Consider the following 15,668-nt stretch of genomic DNA (forward strand, 5'->3'; position numbering starts at 1 on the left):
ATCGAGAACAGAGGGCTGGTCGAGTACTCTGACAGAAGAATCGGGAGTTTTACTGAAAGAGAAGGATCGATTGACCTAGTCGGGTCCGAGTGTTAGCTGCAAAGAAGGGTGTGACGATGGCGTTGCACGTAGCTGAGGATACCTGTCCTGACCTGCACCTGTCCTGTCCTGTTGGCACCTGATTAGTCAGGATCCTTTTCCTTGTCCCAGCCCATGGCCAGGGTTGGTTCTTGCACCATTCTAGGTAAATATAATCTGTGTGGTATGTCCTTGTGCTGTTTCTCTTTCTCACCCTTCCCAGGTACCAATGTCTAAAACTATAACTTTAAAGTCTTGCAGAATTATTGCTTTAATAATTATTTTCTTACTCGAAAGGTCTTTAGTTTCACTATTGTGGCTGTCGACTCACAAAATAGTGCATAGATAAAGTGTTTAAAACGTACCCGAGTCTGTGGTTATTTTATGAAGGTAAAAGTTATAATCTACCTAACTCCCTTGATCCGTAGAATTTAGAGTACGGATGACAAGGATTTGGTAAGTCATGGTGTACAGGTATAAGTCCTAAAAGAGAATAAAATTCTGATAGGTAGGAAGTTAAACTGGATTATGGTTCAATGTGTGAATGTTCATGGGCCCAGAAGACTATGGTAAACTGAGCTGATAATCCTACGTGCCATCACACCTAAAGCATTTAAACTTTCCACTAGTTTTGATCTAGGTGGGTTTTTAATAATTGAAATTAGTGTATTAATGCTTAGTAGAGTATTAACTTAACTGCATTTTGTGGTTTTGTGTGTGTGTGTGTGTATATATATATATATATATATATATGTGTGTGTGTGTGTGTGTATATATAGGTATATATACACACACACACACACAGATGTGGAAAGATTATAACACCACTACTTTATGCACTACTTGATGTTGTGTTACAATGAAAAACTGGTAAGTATGTTGGGTGCCTGATGTATTTCTCTTGAGCCCTGTTCAAGGTTGTCCCTTCCTCTACATATGAGCTGCCTTAAACAAGCAGATGTTACAATCTCCTGATCAGGACTGAAAACAACTCTTTAGTCAACAGTAAAAACGAAGTGTCCTTCTGAGATGGAATTAAAAATATTTAATGAGCTCATTGTCATTTTGTAGAAAGAATTTTCTGAGAATTGTTAAAAAAGAGAAAAGGAGTAGTTGTCTTGAACTAATTTTCCCATAACTGGTTCTAAAGTGATGTGTATTAAAATAAGTAGATCCTGCTTTTCAAGATTTCAAACCACGAAGTCCCATTTCTTAAGTCTCTGTCAGTAGCCAAAAAACATGGTCAAATCCACTAAAACATGTTTGTTGCAAATCGTATTGGGTTTCGCCACTGTTTGAAATACACAAATGATCACTTGACTTTCTTGTATGGACTCTATAGTTCGCTGCACCTTTGGAAGTGTTACCCTTCCCTCCTTTGGTTGACTCCCAGCCCCCAAAACCCATTTCAATGCCTAGTTGCGCCCCTGACGCAGTGACCCAACTGTAACCAGATGTTATTAATGTAATAATGTAATACTGATTTGAATTTAAAAGCTAGAGTATCTGCATAACGCCAACAAAACCAATCATCGCACTCAGTCCAAAGCAACTTCTCGATATTCTAGGTAGCGGCGGACTAGCTTGCCAATTTGCGAGGGAACTGCAGCGCAGCGCTGACAGCTTAGGCTAGGTAGGATAACCAGAGAGCTATGTTCACTTGTATTGGTGACGCGTTTTATTTTTTGATGGGGATATAAGGGAAACTATGAACTTTTTACGTGCAGAGAGTCGGTGAACTCCTCTCCGGGCTCTCCCGCAGGTAGCGGCTAGAGGCCCGAGAGCGCTACCACTCGCACAACCACGAGCTCCTGTGTTGACCCTTCAGAAGCTGACACGAGGATCGAGGAAGGGGCGTGGCGGACCGTGGGGGGTGGGCGTGTCCCGTGTGACGGCACCGGTTGAGCGGCAGCTGAGTGGTCGTCCGCTGACAGTGCCTCCTCGCTCGCGCTCTGCCTCGGCCGGAGCGACAGCCGCGCGTGCCGCCCAGCCTCCAGCCTCCAGCCGCCTCCCAGCGCTCGCCTGTCTTCGAGCCGCTGCCCTCCTGTGCGCGCGCTGCTTCTGAATGACGGGCGGCCGGTTCGACTTCGACGACGGCGGCACGTACTGCGGCGGCTGGGAGGATGGCAAGGCGCACGGGCATGGCATCTGCACGGGTCCCCGCGGCCAGGGCGAGTACGCGGGCTCCTGGGCGCACGGCTTCGAGGTGGCGGGCACCTACACCTGGCCCAGCGGCAACACCTACCAGGGCTACTGGGCGCAGGGCAAGCGCCATGGACTGGGCATTGAGAGCAAGGGGCGCTGGCTCTACCGCGGGGAGTGGGCGCACGGCTTCAAGGGGCGCTACGGGGTGCGCCAGAGCCTCGCCACCCCCGCGCGCTATGAGGGCACCTGGAGCAACGGCCTGCAGGACGGCTACGGAGTGGAGACGTATGGGGACGGAGGTGAGTGACTGTGGAAGACACCTGCCGGCGAGTCCCGGCTAGAAGTATGCGTGGGGAACAGGTGCCGAGTGTGGAGCTTCAAACATCCTGTGCGCTGTCACTGGCAGAGGGGCGTGGAGCTAACCACGCAGCACCCGTGCCTCGAAGCTGCTCCCAGAGCGAGCCCAGTGCACATGCTCTGTCACTCAGCATGGCTTCCAAATTTAGTACCAGCCAGGACCACAGAAGCAATGCGCCGCACCACTCAGTGATGCAGTTAATCTAAGCAAACTCTGCAAATAACACAGGACAACTTGCAGCACGTGCATCTTTCATGCTGGCCCCAGCAGCTTGTACCGGGCATTCCTTATTGAGAATAACCGGAATAATCGTCACTGTGTGTGAATTTTGGTGCTCCCGACCCCAGGAATCATAACGAAACAAAATACCATCAACCTGCATCTTCTCGACCGCGCTTTAGTTAAGCCGAGCGATATGCATCGCCTTTCTCTTCCTAACTTAACTTCCAACCGAGCGTCTAGTATCCTCCATTTCATATGTCCCCAACAGCCTGCACACCACTAAAAAATAACATCTTCAACTTACACCATGTGCCTCTCGCTAACCATTATTATTCCCACCATACGGCCGATGCTGCACCCCGTACGTCGTGCAGCCTGCACCACTTGTACACCTTGCTACAGAAAACATTAGTCGCTGCACCTTAGGTTTCGGTTTCAACCCCTTCATTGGATGTGCATGGTCCTGGTAGCACGAGACAGTAGCTGTCTGCGCTTGTACACAGTTTACGTTATCGGACGCCAGCAGCATTGTGTGCCCGTAAGGCCCCACCCCATACCAGCAGTCTGCACTTGAATATAATGCGCGGCTTTAAACGTCTGCACGCTTCTGCCACTCTCTCCAGCTGACACCAGCAGGCTACGCACTTATACTATGCTTGTTGAACCCTAACAGCAGTCTACAAACGTTTACTACTCACTACATATGTCGCCAGAATCTGCCCCTTCACAAAAATTGACGCCATCAGCAGTGTGCACACATCTTCCACTGACTGCATCTGACAACTAGCAGTCTGCACTTTTAAGCCTTTCGATCAGACACGGTCGCCAGCAGCAACACTTCTGCTCCCACTGCTATGGATGCCAGCTGGCTTTGCCAACATGTTCCTAACTGAACATTGTTTATACTAGTAGCTTACGCTTAAGTGTACCCCTCAGCTATAATATAAGGACCCTTTTGCATCTCAGTATCTTTCTTTATGTAAATGAAGTGAACTTTTTAGTGTTGACTGGTTGCTCTCCCCAAATACTTAATCTAACAGCGTTCATTGCAGCTGCCTATTGAATTGTACGTAACTTCGCTACCCACCCGTGGTAAAAGTTTTCCTTACCATAGTAAACAGTAGTGGGCGAGCCAATAAGTTTAACAGGGAGAGCCGAGCAAAGGGTCTTCTTGTTTGGCTCTTAGAGTCCATGCACGAGCTGAGCCCTGAACACGTTTACTATTTAAATCATACAACAAACATCACGTAAAATATGATAAAGCCTCTACCAAATTGCAAAAACTTAATTTTTTTAACACGTGTAAGCTTTTAACATTGATATATATTATAGCACTGCATTGAGGCGCACTTAATTGAAGTGGTGGCTTTTAAACATGATATTATAAACAAAGGGAGGAGGACCCCGCACAGGCTGGTTAGGGACTGGGGGGAAATATGAGTGTCAAAAAGAAAGGTCCCAGTTAAAGAAATGGACTTCAGAGGATGTATCCAGAGTTCAGTAATGGTACTGAAAGAATCTAACTATAGACAGCATGCCAGATAAATGGGCGGGAAAGGCAAAGATACAACAGAACATCGGGAAAGGCAAAGATACAACAGAACATCGGGGACAATAATTCCACAATAGCAAATACTAGAAGCTATAACAATACCTGAGACATATCACAAAACATGTTTGGTAAAAAACTCTTGTTTCAAATTTATTCACATAATCAAATTACACAATCAATATTCATTCATATAAGTATTTTTTAAAAAAAACAATTAAAAAACATGTTCAATTGGACAAATATACTTCATAAAATTTATACACAAAAATTTAAAAATGAAAAGAATCACAAAGGTCGACGCGGCGTTTCGGTTTTTCTTATAGAACACCTTCTTCAGGACTGATTCTTTTTCCAGAGGAGTAAAAGTGGCTCTGCTGGAGGGTAGTGCTTGGCCCCAAGTAATTTCCAAGGGTTTCTCGATGAATGAAAGATTTTTCACGATCTGCCGTGTTCAATTAGCAACTGTGATTAATCTCTTTCCTTTAGGTATTAAGCCAATATTTATTCCATAGCCATCTGTATTTATAGGCAGGCTTCAGGAAGTATTATTCAATGGGTTTCTCGATGAGAGAAAAGATTCACGATCTGCCGTATACAATTAGCAGATGTGCTAGATCTCTTTTATTTGGATATTGGGCCAATATTCATTCCATAGCCATCTGTATTTCTAGGCGGACTTCAAGAAGTTTATGTGGACCTTTTGGTCTGCTATATTCTTCCTGGGGGTTGCTGCCAGGAGGAGCCACCGTGTTACTGGGATGGTTTTTTATCCAATGTATAGGGATTCAGGCGCCGTCTTTTGACTTGATCCTCTTGGTTACCATTGAAGATCACCGGCCAACGTGTCGCTTCACTGGGAATAGTCACGTGAATATATAGTTTTCTATTTGGATATAGTCGGCCTCCCTGCTCCTGATTCCTGACAGCCCGTCGCCTCTGGTCGATTTCCAGAAAGTAAATCGATTAATCACAGTTGCTAATTGAACACGGCAGATCGTGAAAAATCTTTCATTCATCGAGAAACCCTTGGAAATTACTTGGGGCCAAGCACTACCCTCCAGCAGAGCCACTTTTACTCCTCTGGAAAAAGAATCAGTCCTGAAGAAGGTGTTCTATAAGAAAAACCGAAACGCCGCGTCGACCTTTGTGATTCTTTTCATTTTTAAATTTTTGTGTATAAATTTTATGAAGTATATTTGTCCAATTGAACATGTTTTTTAATTGTTTTTTTTAAAAATACTTATATGAATGAATATTGATTGTGTAATTTGATTATGTGAATAAATTTGAAACAAGAGTTTTTTACCAAACATGTTTTGTGATATGTCTCAGGTATTGTTATAGCTTCTAGTATTTGCTATTGTGGAATTATTGTCCCCGATGTTCTGTTGTATCTTTGCCTTTCCCGATGTTCTGTTGTATCTTTGCCTTTCCCGCCCATTTATCTGGCATGCTGTCTATAGTTAGATTCTTTCAGTACCATTACTGAACTCTGGATACATCCTCTGAAGTCCATTTCTTTAACTGGGACCTTTCTTTTTGGCTTTTAAACATGAACCATAGTGAACTAAGAGGCATGACAGTTGTCATTTAACCTTTGTACTTGGCCCTTATACAGCATAATTATACATACGTGGCCTAGATTATTATAGAGCAACATTGTAGTCTATTGCATTAAACACAAAAGATTTTTGTACAACTGGTATTCTCAACTTACATACGTTTTGGTGAAATAAATTATTTGCCTAAGATCATTAAGTTTAGGCAAGGAAGTCACAATTTTTGCAAGTTTTTTGATTTCACGTTGTGCAAACCAGTCTCTAAATAATTATGTGATTGTCTTTCCTTGTTTATGTTAATGCTTAGTTTTTTCCTCATTGTGCATTTTCCTGCAGTTTTAATATAGCGCAAAATCGTCACAAAGGTATTGGAGCATGTTAGTTGAGCACTAGTTACATTACACGTCACATTCATTTTTTATAGGCACAGGGATATTGAGTGTTTTGCACAGAAACCCAGGATGTTGAGCGATGCCAAGACGCAAACCTGGTTCCGTAGTTCCAAAGTCTGCAACTCTGGCCATATGGCCCACCCTGGGTAGAGGTAGGGTGGCAGGCAGAAGGTACTTGAAAGGTAGGGTCATAGTTCCAACAGGACCTCGCGTGGAGAAAGACTCAGGGTTCAGGCTCGAGCTTGGCTAACCCACCTCTAATAATGAGTTATTTGCTCTTCCCATGCCTTTTTCGAAAACGTTGTTGTCAGTCAGCACCCTATATGCCCACATTAATGTTTGAATGCAAGCAAATTACATTACACATTGCACCTTTTAGGTTTCACTAAAACTCACAACCCTCTTTTAACCTAAACACATTTTTATAGATGCTTTGTGAAGCAAGCTTTCTGCACGTCCCCAGCTGCCCTCCCTGAAATGGTATGTCAAGAAACAACGGTTCTTGTGGGAACAATAATGAACTATAGTGGTAAATATGATGCACAATGGCAGTAATATTGGGTCATGTGGATTTCAGACAGACAGGAGGCCGAATACAGTGCGATTGAGTATTTTCAGTTTATATCAGATATTCGGTTACAAGTACCATGCATGGCGTTACCACGCAAATTTTACTTCGCAAGTGGCTTTACAACGCAGCTTTTTATCTAGCGTCCCTTAGGCACATGTGTCATTGAAATCTACATAATGATAGTGATAGGCTAAATAAAATATTCCTAACTGCAGAACAAACCAAAAGATCGTTTTTTTTAAACAATCAAAAACAACAAATTACCTCACATTTATAAATTCATTTAATTTAAAGTGCGTTAAAATAATATTTTTTTTTAATAAAGATTATATTCTTACCTGACACCTGCACGCCTTTCACTATCAGCCCTTACTTACATCAACCACGGAAACAAGCGTCAAAACACGTCTAGCAAAATTAAAAAAGGGCTTCTATAATGACGTACACGCCACGTTTTTGGGGAGGCTCTTTCCTTGAACGTCAGAGGCACTGAAGAGCGTTTTTTTTATGTAAGTAACCCGCTCGTTTTTTTGGGGGGGGGGAGACCCCCCCAGCATCCCCAAGACCCTTTTTTTATTATTTGACATTTTACTCACATTCCTTTACTACGTATTTCGTAGTAAAGGAATGCGTGGTAAAAGTTATAGTGGTAACCACGCATGCGTTGTAAATCATGCGTGGTTATTGCATTCGTGGAAACGGGCGCGTTGTGGTGGCCGTTTCCCCAGATATTCAAACATATTTGCACATATATACAACAGTAAGTGTGTCCCCAGTGTGTATTGGAACCAAAGGAAAATGGACTAGTGATATTTGTGACATTTACAACTTGGTTTCCATTATCCGGAAAATGACCCTTTCTAACTTTAACAATGTTTTCAGACACTGTGTACAGTAATCAGTGCTGATACAAGGATTTGTTTCTCTTTAATGTCGATGGCGTTTCGACCCTTTTAGGGGTACAGGGTCTCTTCAGGACCTAATAGTATAGGGACATCCGAAAAAAGAACAATCAGTATGTGCAGCCACGTGTGGGAAGTGAAGATCAATGGTCAAGTGAGAAATTAAGGAGAGTACTCACACTGGACCCAGCCGGGTGCTCAGTGTGAGGGAAGAGGGAGAGGCTGGCGGTACAGGATGAGGCAAGGTGGATGCCAGTGCCTATGTTACAGAGCTTCTTGAGGAGTGTTATCCATGTGGTGCCTCTGGTGGATGCGGGTCAAGGCTGATGGTGACGGTGTGGGAACAAGATGTGTCCCGTCAGGGAAATTCTGCTGATTCAACCAGTGATAGACGCGTGCAGCTGCTACTCGTGTCTCCTCCCGAGCGTCTGTCTGATGCAATGACCAATATTATTGCCATTGTGCATCATATTTACCACTATAGTTCATTATTGTTCCCACAAGAAGCGTTGGTACTTGACATACAGTACTTACCCTGGTTCTCTGTGAGTAGGGTTTCCCTTGTGTGTTTTTGAAAGCTCTCTGAAATGTCTTATGAGCACCCAGTGTAAATATTCAAGAGTGTAAATATTCTTGAGGGAAATAGTCATTGAAGCACCGCTCTGGGCATGATTAGGTCCAGAGATAAAGCCAAGTTACTACATTTCAAGTCAATATTTTTCTCTTTAGAATTCAGAATGTGAAGGATTATGGAAAATAAGTGCACATGTGACAGAAAGGGAAGGAAATACATACCAACACTACATCCCCCTACTTGAAGGAATAACACAAATATTCTTGCAAGTAAGAGTGTCCTTTAATGTAAAAATAAGAAAGATTGACTCACATCCAGGATGAAAATCTGATATTACCTTATCTCAAATTGGTAGGTAATTTTCAATTTGCAAACAAACTCTTCAAATGTTTTTAAAGTAACAATCGTTAAGCCTATCTTCCTCTTATTGACCTTCAGCTATGATGTGTCCCTTGAGCCCTTCAGCTGAGGACACCCACTTGGCTCCACTCAAAGCTCTGATAAAAGATTCTCCTCATTACCACTGTCACCCAAGTTGTTACCATAATCTGACTTTATCTCAGGAGCCTACTCTTGCGCCCCTAATTTGTTGTGTATATGTTCATCACTTTGGCCTTGCATGGGAACACCAGACTGCAAACCACAGTGAACAATTCCTCTTTGCAAAGCTGACTCGCTCCTTTTCACACCCAATCGATCCAATCACCAGAAGTCTCTTACATGAACTGGATGAACTTGAACCTCACTTTCCTCGCAGTGATTGCACAACGGCAAACAGATCGTATGCCAAACTGTTTTCTCTCTCACCATTGTAGCATTGGTTACGACTTATAACTCTTAAAACTTCCTAAAATGCGTTTTCTTCCATATCTATACTGGTGCCTTTCTTAACTGTTGGAAAGTGGTTTATTAGTGGGTGTAGCTACCGACCTACCTCTACTAATAAGGCCAATATCATAATATAAGGTCCAGTCAAGGTCTCAATAAATTATTCCCTTGCTCAACCCTTGGTAGCTTGCAACGAGCAGGCAGACCTAATGTAGTAGATAGGTGTGTAGAGCATTTAAAATACCAAAACATTTAATAGGTAAGACACAACACACAATAAAAATCAACTCTAATTTATAAAAATAGATTATATTGTTATGAACAAATAGACACCAAAATGACACACATCCAATGTAGGGGACTAGAGATATGAATTTCTAAAGATTACAAGTAAAACTAGTGATTAGAAGCAAGTACCGGTCAAAGGTTTATAAAAGGTTGTGCTGCTCTGGGGCAAAGTCAAGAGTTCTTTACAATTACTTCTAGAAGTATTTCTTAATGCAGGAAAATAGCCCACAGCACCAACCAAGGGTTCAGATGCTCTGGTTTGCCTCTTGGGGTCTGGGACTACAAATCTCACAATGCACTTGGTCAGCTTTATGGAGCTTTTTAGAAAATTTGCTCCAAACTTCTGGAACTTCTTCCAGAAGGTCTCCTTGAGGTTTCAAAGTGTCCACAACACCAATCCAGGGGCCTAGAAGCTCTGAGATTGTTCTTGGGATGTTGGGACTACAATTCCCTCAATGCACCTTTCCAAATCATTAAACCTCCACTGGACACTCTCCAGCATGGGAACTTCTTGATGGAGATGATGCAAGTGGGCTCTGTTAATCTGTAGCTTGCAGGAAGTGCACTCCTTAATGCTTCTTGAAGCTAGGCAATGTTTTTAGGGCTTTAGTTCCAGAATGTGCAGCCTTTCAAAGTGCAGCCCTTTAGGGTGGAGATCAGGTTTCCAGCCGGGCCGCCCTTCTTTTAGTTTCAGGCAGCAGATCTGAGTTGCTTCTCAGCCCATCCATATTTATGTACTCATCCTGGGCGTCAGGCAGTGGTAACACCCCTGACCAATGGAATAAAGGGTGCCACACTGGTATATGACAACTTCCTCCAAAGTGTGGCATATTCTTGCACCAGAAAGCACTATTCTTCCAAAATCCAAGATGGAGAAATTGTTTACTGAATGTTAGATCAGGCTAAGCCATCCCACTGGTTTGGCCCAGTTTCCCTAACACTTCCCTTCCAGCCCTTTCTGTAACCAAACTACAGGAGCTCCTGTGTGACTGGGAGTGCTGGATATGGGGATGAGCATGTGTTGTCTCAAAGTGCCGTTCTCCAATTGAAAACCAGTTTGGCCACCCCACCCTCATTCTGCCTTCTGCTTCTGCAGTTTCAGTTCTCCTTCCACAGAAATCCTTTGTCTCTCCAGCAGGCCACTTCACACCTCACAAAGACCGCTTGGCTCAACGTGGCAGACGCTAGCCAATCAGGAGAGGGCAGTTGCAAGGCTTGATATTGGCCTACAGAAAATACCGTTCTATTACTTTTTTTCTATATTGGTCATTATAATTTTAACAGGGGCACGTTGATGGATTTATCATAACTATCATTTTGAGTCCTTGAATTACATTTTTAGCTCCTTTCTATCAATAGCTATACGCTATTAAAGTATTCCTATGTTAGCCTATGGAGCCAATAAATTACAATGGGGAAAACAAAATGGGCAGTTTTTCCCTCACCAGGGTATATAAAACTTCTTTTATAATGTCCCTGCTTATTTTCCAGGGCTCGAAAAATCATAAAAAGTTTACTAGACCCGCGGTTCTAGTAACTTGAATAATTTACTCGACCTAACTGTAATGTACTTTACCCATAAACTGGTCTCAAATTTTGTGAACCTAGGCAAATATTTAGTCTTATGGAGCTGCCTTTTTCTTTATTATCACATGAGAGCACCTTCCAATATGCAAGTTCACTAACTAGACTAAATGTTTGCTCCATGTATATCAAGAATCAAGCCCATATGTAGGGTACACATGGTTCCTGGCTTGCCTATTTGGGCCAGATCTATGACTGTTTATTTGCAGTCACAATTGGAAAATAAAGCCGTTTGCAACTGCAAAAAAGGGTGGTGGTATGTACAAACACTATTTTGCAAGTAGGTGACTTGCAAAATAGTGTTTGCAAGACGCTATTAGGAAGGGGCGCGCCAAGTGCGCCCAATCTAATTGCAAGTGAGAATGGTATGTACAATTGTTTTGGTCGCAAAACACTTGAAGTTTACTGTCTACTTCAATTAGGTGGTAAGCCACTCGCAAGCAGGAAGGGGTACCAAGGGAACAACTTCCCCTTTGTGAATGGGTGCAAAAATATTTTAAAGAGCAGTGCCCTTAATTTATTTTACACTTTTCTTTATATTTTTTTAACTCCTGTTGATTTCCTTTAAGGAAAATGGCCTTCATATGGAAAAAAAGTTGCTTTATTGAAAAATCAAACACAGATATGGGGGTCTGGTGTCCCCAGCAGGCCACCATCCCTGTGTAGCTCACCTTTCATAAATATATTACTAAAGCATGATGTAGTAGTGCACTGCCGTTTACAGATAGCATATTTTCCATTGAAATAGCCACAAAACTTTCTCACTAACATGTAGCTTCACTGATAATAGCGCATAAACAATGTTTAAAAATTGGGTTTCAGCAAAAATATTTAAAATTTGAACATCACCAAGTAAAAGGTTTTAATTTGTTTTAGGCATATCAAGTATTTTTTTCACAGCTGAATTACAAAAATGTGTCTTCATAACTAATGAAATATATTTGAACTGTTAAAACAGTACACTGTAGCTATTTCACTGTTGTGTTAGAGAAAAGACTTACAGCCTGTTTATTTCACATGCTTTGCACAGTTCAACTGTAACACAGTTCACTTTTCAAACTCCTCCAACTTCAGTGACAGGAAAAGAAATGTAGAAAGGCAAACTGACTTTCTGACTTTTGACCTCTGTCTCTGAAAGCTAACACATCTGACAAGATTTAATGCCATCTTCATTGCTCTTTCACTTTGTGAGCACTAAAGATGCCTTTAAATCTTATTTTGTCACCTTTGCTCCACTTTCAGAGACAGAGGTCAAAAGTCAGTTTGTCTTACACAGAAGTTAGAGAATTTTCAGAGTAGTCCCTAAATATAGCACTTTATTCAACAATGCCAGGGGATTTTTGGAGCTCTGTAGTTACAAGCACCCTTTCTCTGTGGCTCATTATGGAGACCTTAGGGGTGACATGTGTAAGATAAGATAATTTACTACTTTGGAAGTGCCTTTAATTCTGAAGTCGAATTTGGATATAATTCAACTTTTAAAGCAACCTGCAAGGCAGGACTGGCTTTTAAAATCACAGCAGACACCACAGTAGTGCATTCTTAAGTGTATTCAATCTACTGGGTCTTTAAACCTACATGCCATACAATATATACCAGGGACTTACAGGTAGGTTGTCAGTACCCACTTTAATTATACCTAATACCATGTACTTTTAATCAGAGCACAGGCGCAGGGTCTGGTCAGCAGAGTCCAGAGCACAATCAGAAACTAGCATCTAGTAGTCAAGGTTCGGGGACACTGCAAACAGTAGTTATTCGTACAGAATAGCAGTTTTTAAGTCTTGGCTACAGACTGCTTTAGCTGCATGTCAAAGGCCTGTCATTTCTATTACATAACATATACTTATCAGATTTTGGGTCAGCTTCTTGCTCTTGACTGGATGACTTTGTTGTCTTTCTTCAAACTTTTCGCTTTGATTAAGTAGTTTTCTTCCCTGCTTTGTGTTTTTTTCCCAATGGAGGGCATTTTGGTCTCATAATATTCTGATAGAAAAATTGTATCCCTCAAATGCTGAATTGAGGAGGCTTTTTCCCTTTACTTTTCAGCAGTCAATATGTTATGAGATGCTACCCACCCTGTTTCTTAGTTCTAATTTCATTCATTTTTTTGTGAGAGCCAGCAGATGGAACTATTACTGTGGCGTCTCATTTCATTTTTCTGGTGCGGACGTTCACTGATTATTAATTTTTTTTAAACTTTAAATTTAATAATCTAAAATGCCTGTTGGCCATGTTCGAATGGTAAATTGAAGATTCCGAATAAGATGCCGGTGCGTCATGATGCTTGCATCATACATGTTCATGAATGGCTTCATTCATCACATCACACCTATGCATCACAGAGCATGTTTAGGCAAAGGTGCCCGTCTTAGAGAGGCTTTTCTTTGATAGAAATCCCATTCAGAAATGGCAGCCCATGCATTTGGGTGTCCTCATGGTTCTTTTGTCATTAGTAAATGCAACCTAGCTTCGGCAAAGCCAATATTTAGACCTTTTGCTGCTGAGAGATATTGGCTGTGCCAGTGCTTGTTTGCACAATGTGTTCCATCATTGTACTCTTTGTATATTGTCATTGCCCCCATTAAATATTGTCTTACGGAGACCGTTCTATCATAAATTGTCTCTTTGTAAAAGCAATCTGTTCTCTCGTGTTCCAAAATGGACCTACCCAGTCACATTATTAGTTGTAGTGCAGTACTCCCATAGCTTCGAATTTACCTCCATTTTCCCACCTTGCCTGCTGCTACATACCAGTACATCACTATTTTTGTCACCTTGTTAAATTTCTCAAGACCTACATTCTGGTTCCTGCCGTTAGGAGAAATAATTGATTAACACAATAACGTAAATTTGAAGCTCCACCTACTTGGTCCTTAATGTTGATTTCTAATACCTCCCATGGCATACTGCTAAGACACTCCATTGTACACAAAGTGATCCCAGTGTGACTTGCAATTTATCATGTTTCTTACACTAACCACAGTTTCTTATCCCACTTTTCGCCACTAAATATAAATATATCCCAATCTAGCTGTACAGATGTCAAATCCTCCTCTTATTTTTGTAATTCCTAAATGTCTTTAATTCCATAACTACACAAGTCTCTTCCTTAACCGTTTTGGAGGTACTACTTTTCCTATCACTCAGAAAAAACTAATTTTCCCTTTGTTAACTAATTGTTTTATTTTCCAAAATGCTTTCCCTTTCTTATGTAAGCACCGCTTATCTGATCTACAGTTGTTTAAATATTTCCAAATTTCACTCTTTGCTATAACGCTCCTTATATTCATCCTGCAATCTCTTTCACATCCTTACCATCCAGACATGCAACCTGGCAACTATCCCACTCATCACATGGACCTTCTCTTACATCTTAGGACATTCTGCCATTAGAAAATACACCCCTTTGTTTACACCTGGAACATATTGTGCCTTGTAGTTACAATTTTCAGCCTCATAGCTTAGCAACAGGTGTCCAGGCATTAACTAAACTGTTCATAGCATGGATTTTTGTTAGATGCTTGTGTTCACATCTCAATACAAGCTCAGTTTCCCAAGTGATTTGATGGTAATTTTGCAAATGCCACATTAAAGCTAATGTTTTTTTTTCGGTTAACTGGGAGTGCTCCTTTTAGGGAGATAAGGCACGGAAAGCAAAGTGTGTTTCTCCCTCTGAGTTAGGGCGAGTAAATGTAGCATCAATCCCCTTTCCACCTGTGTCAGTTGTGACTATACTATTGGCACTTTGATCATACCCATGTAAGGGTGGCGCTTTGAGGATTATTTTCCTTGTGCCAGTAAAATTGCTTTGAGATTCTTTCAACTACATGACTTTAACTTTGTTTTTCAATATCTTTCTCACAGAATAATTTTATTCTGCACATTTTCTCACATTCTTTGAATACAATTTGGCTTCCTCTAGGAATTATGTGGTACATAAGGGGGTGGAGATGGACGGCGCATCTGAACCAATCAAACACTTGCACCCAATCAAGAGATCTGGGTTTGATCGATCACCGTTCTTTAGCCCACTCTGCCACCCCAGTTCAGACATGGCTATATGCAAATCAGTCAGACCCTGTGCCTCATGGGAACAGTCCAGCCTGAACTGTCAAGCCATGCCTTCCCTGGACCGGAAACAAGCTTCCGAGGACCGGTTTCTGGCATTCCAGCCGTCTTCAGCCCGGCTTGCTTGAATCCAGTGGCAAAGTGAGCAAGGGACTCACGTCTGAGCATACCCTGCCACACTTGTGGCGGCCAAAAGCGGTACAAAAGGGGGTGGAGATGGACGGAGTATATGAACCAATCAAACACTCACACCCAGTCAAAAGATCTGGGTTTGATCCATCACCGTTCTTTAGCCCACTCTGCCACCCCCCTTTTGACTGGGTGTGAGTGTTGGATTGCTTCAGATGCTCCGTCCATCACCACTCCCTTTTGTACCCCTTTAGAAGACTCTGCATGTTTGATGATCCCTGATTCTTGTAATTTCTTCAAATCCTGACATCTCTTAATATCATGGCCATATTTTGGACCCTATGATTCTTAGGTTTATCACCTTCATTTAATACTGTTATGTGAGAAAATCCTTCTAATCTTCCAATGTTTCCAG

The 15,668-nt window shown here is 41.9% G+C and overlaps 1 protein-coding gene across 1 annotated transcript in view; it reads left to right on the forward strand.

Annotated features, from left to right (window-relative positions):
* The first annotated feature begins 1,959 nt into the window (after positions 1-1,959).
* JPH1 (junctophilin 1) overlaps positions 1,960-15,668 on the forward strand; it is a 550,873-nt gene continuing 537,164 nt past the window's right edge. The window contains exon 1 of the mRNA XM_078687132.1: positions 1,960-2,522. Within this exon, the coding sequence (XP_078543258.1) occupies positions 2,144-2,522 (379 nt within the window). The 5' untranslated portion in view covers positions 1,960-2,143. The remainder of the gene's footprint in view (positions 2,523-15,668) is intronic.

This window comes from Lissotriton helveticus, chromosome 4_1 (genome assembly GCF_964261635.1).
Source record: "Lissotriton helveticus chromosome 4_1, aLisHel1.1, whole genome shotgun sequence".
Taxonomy (NCBI): Eukaryota; Metazoa; Chordata; class Amphibia; order Caudata; family Salamandridae; genus Lissotriton; species Lissotriton helveticus.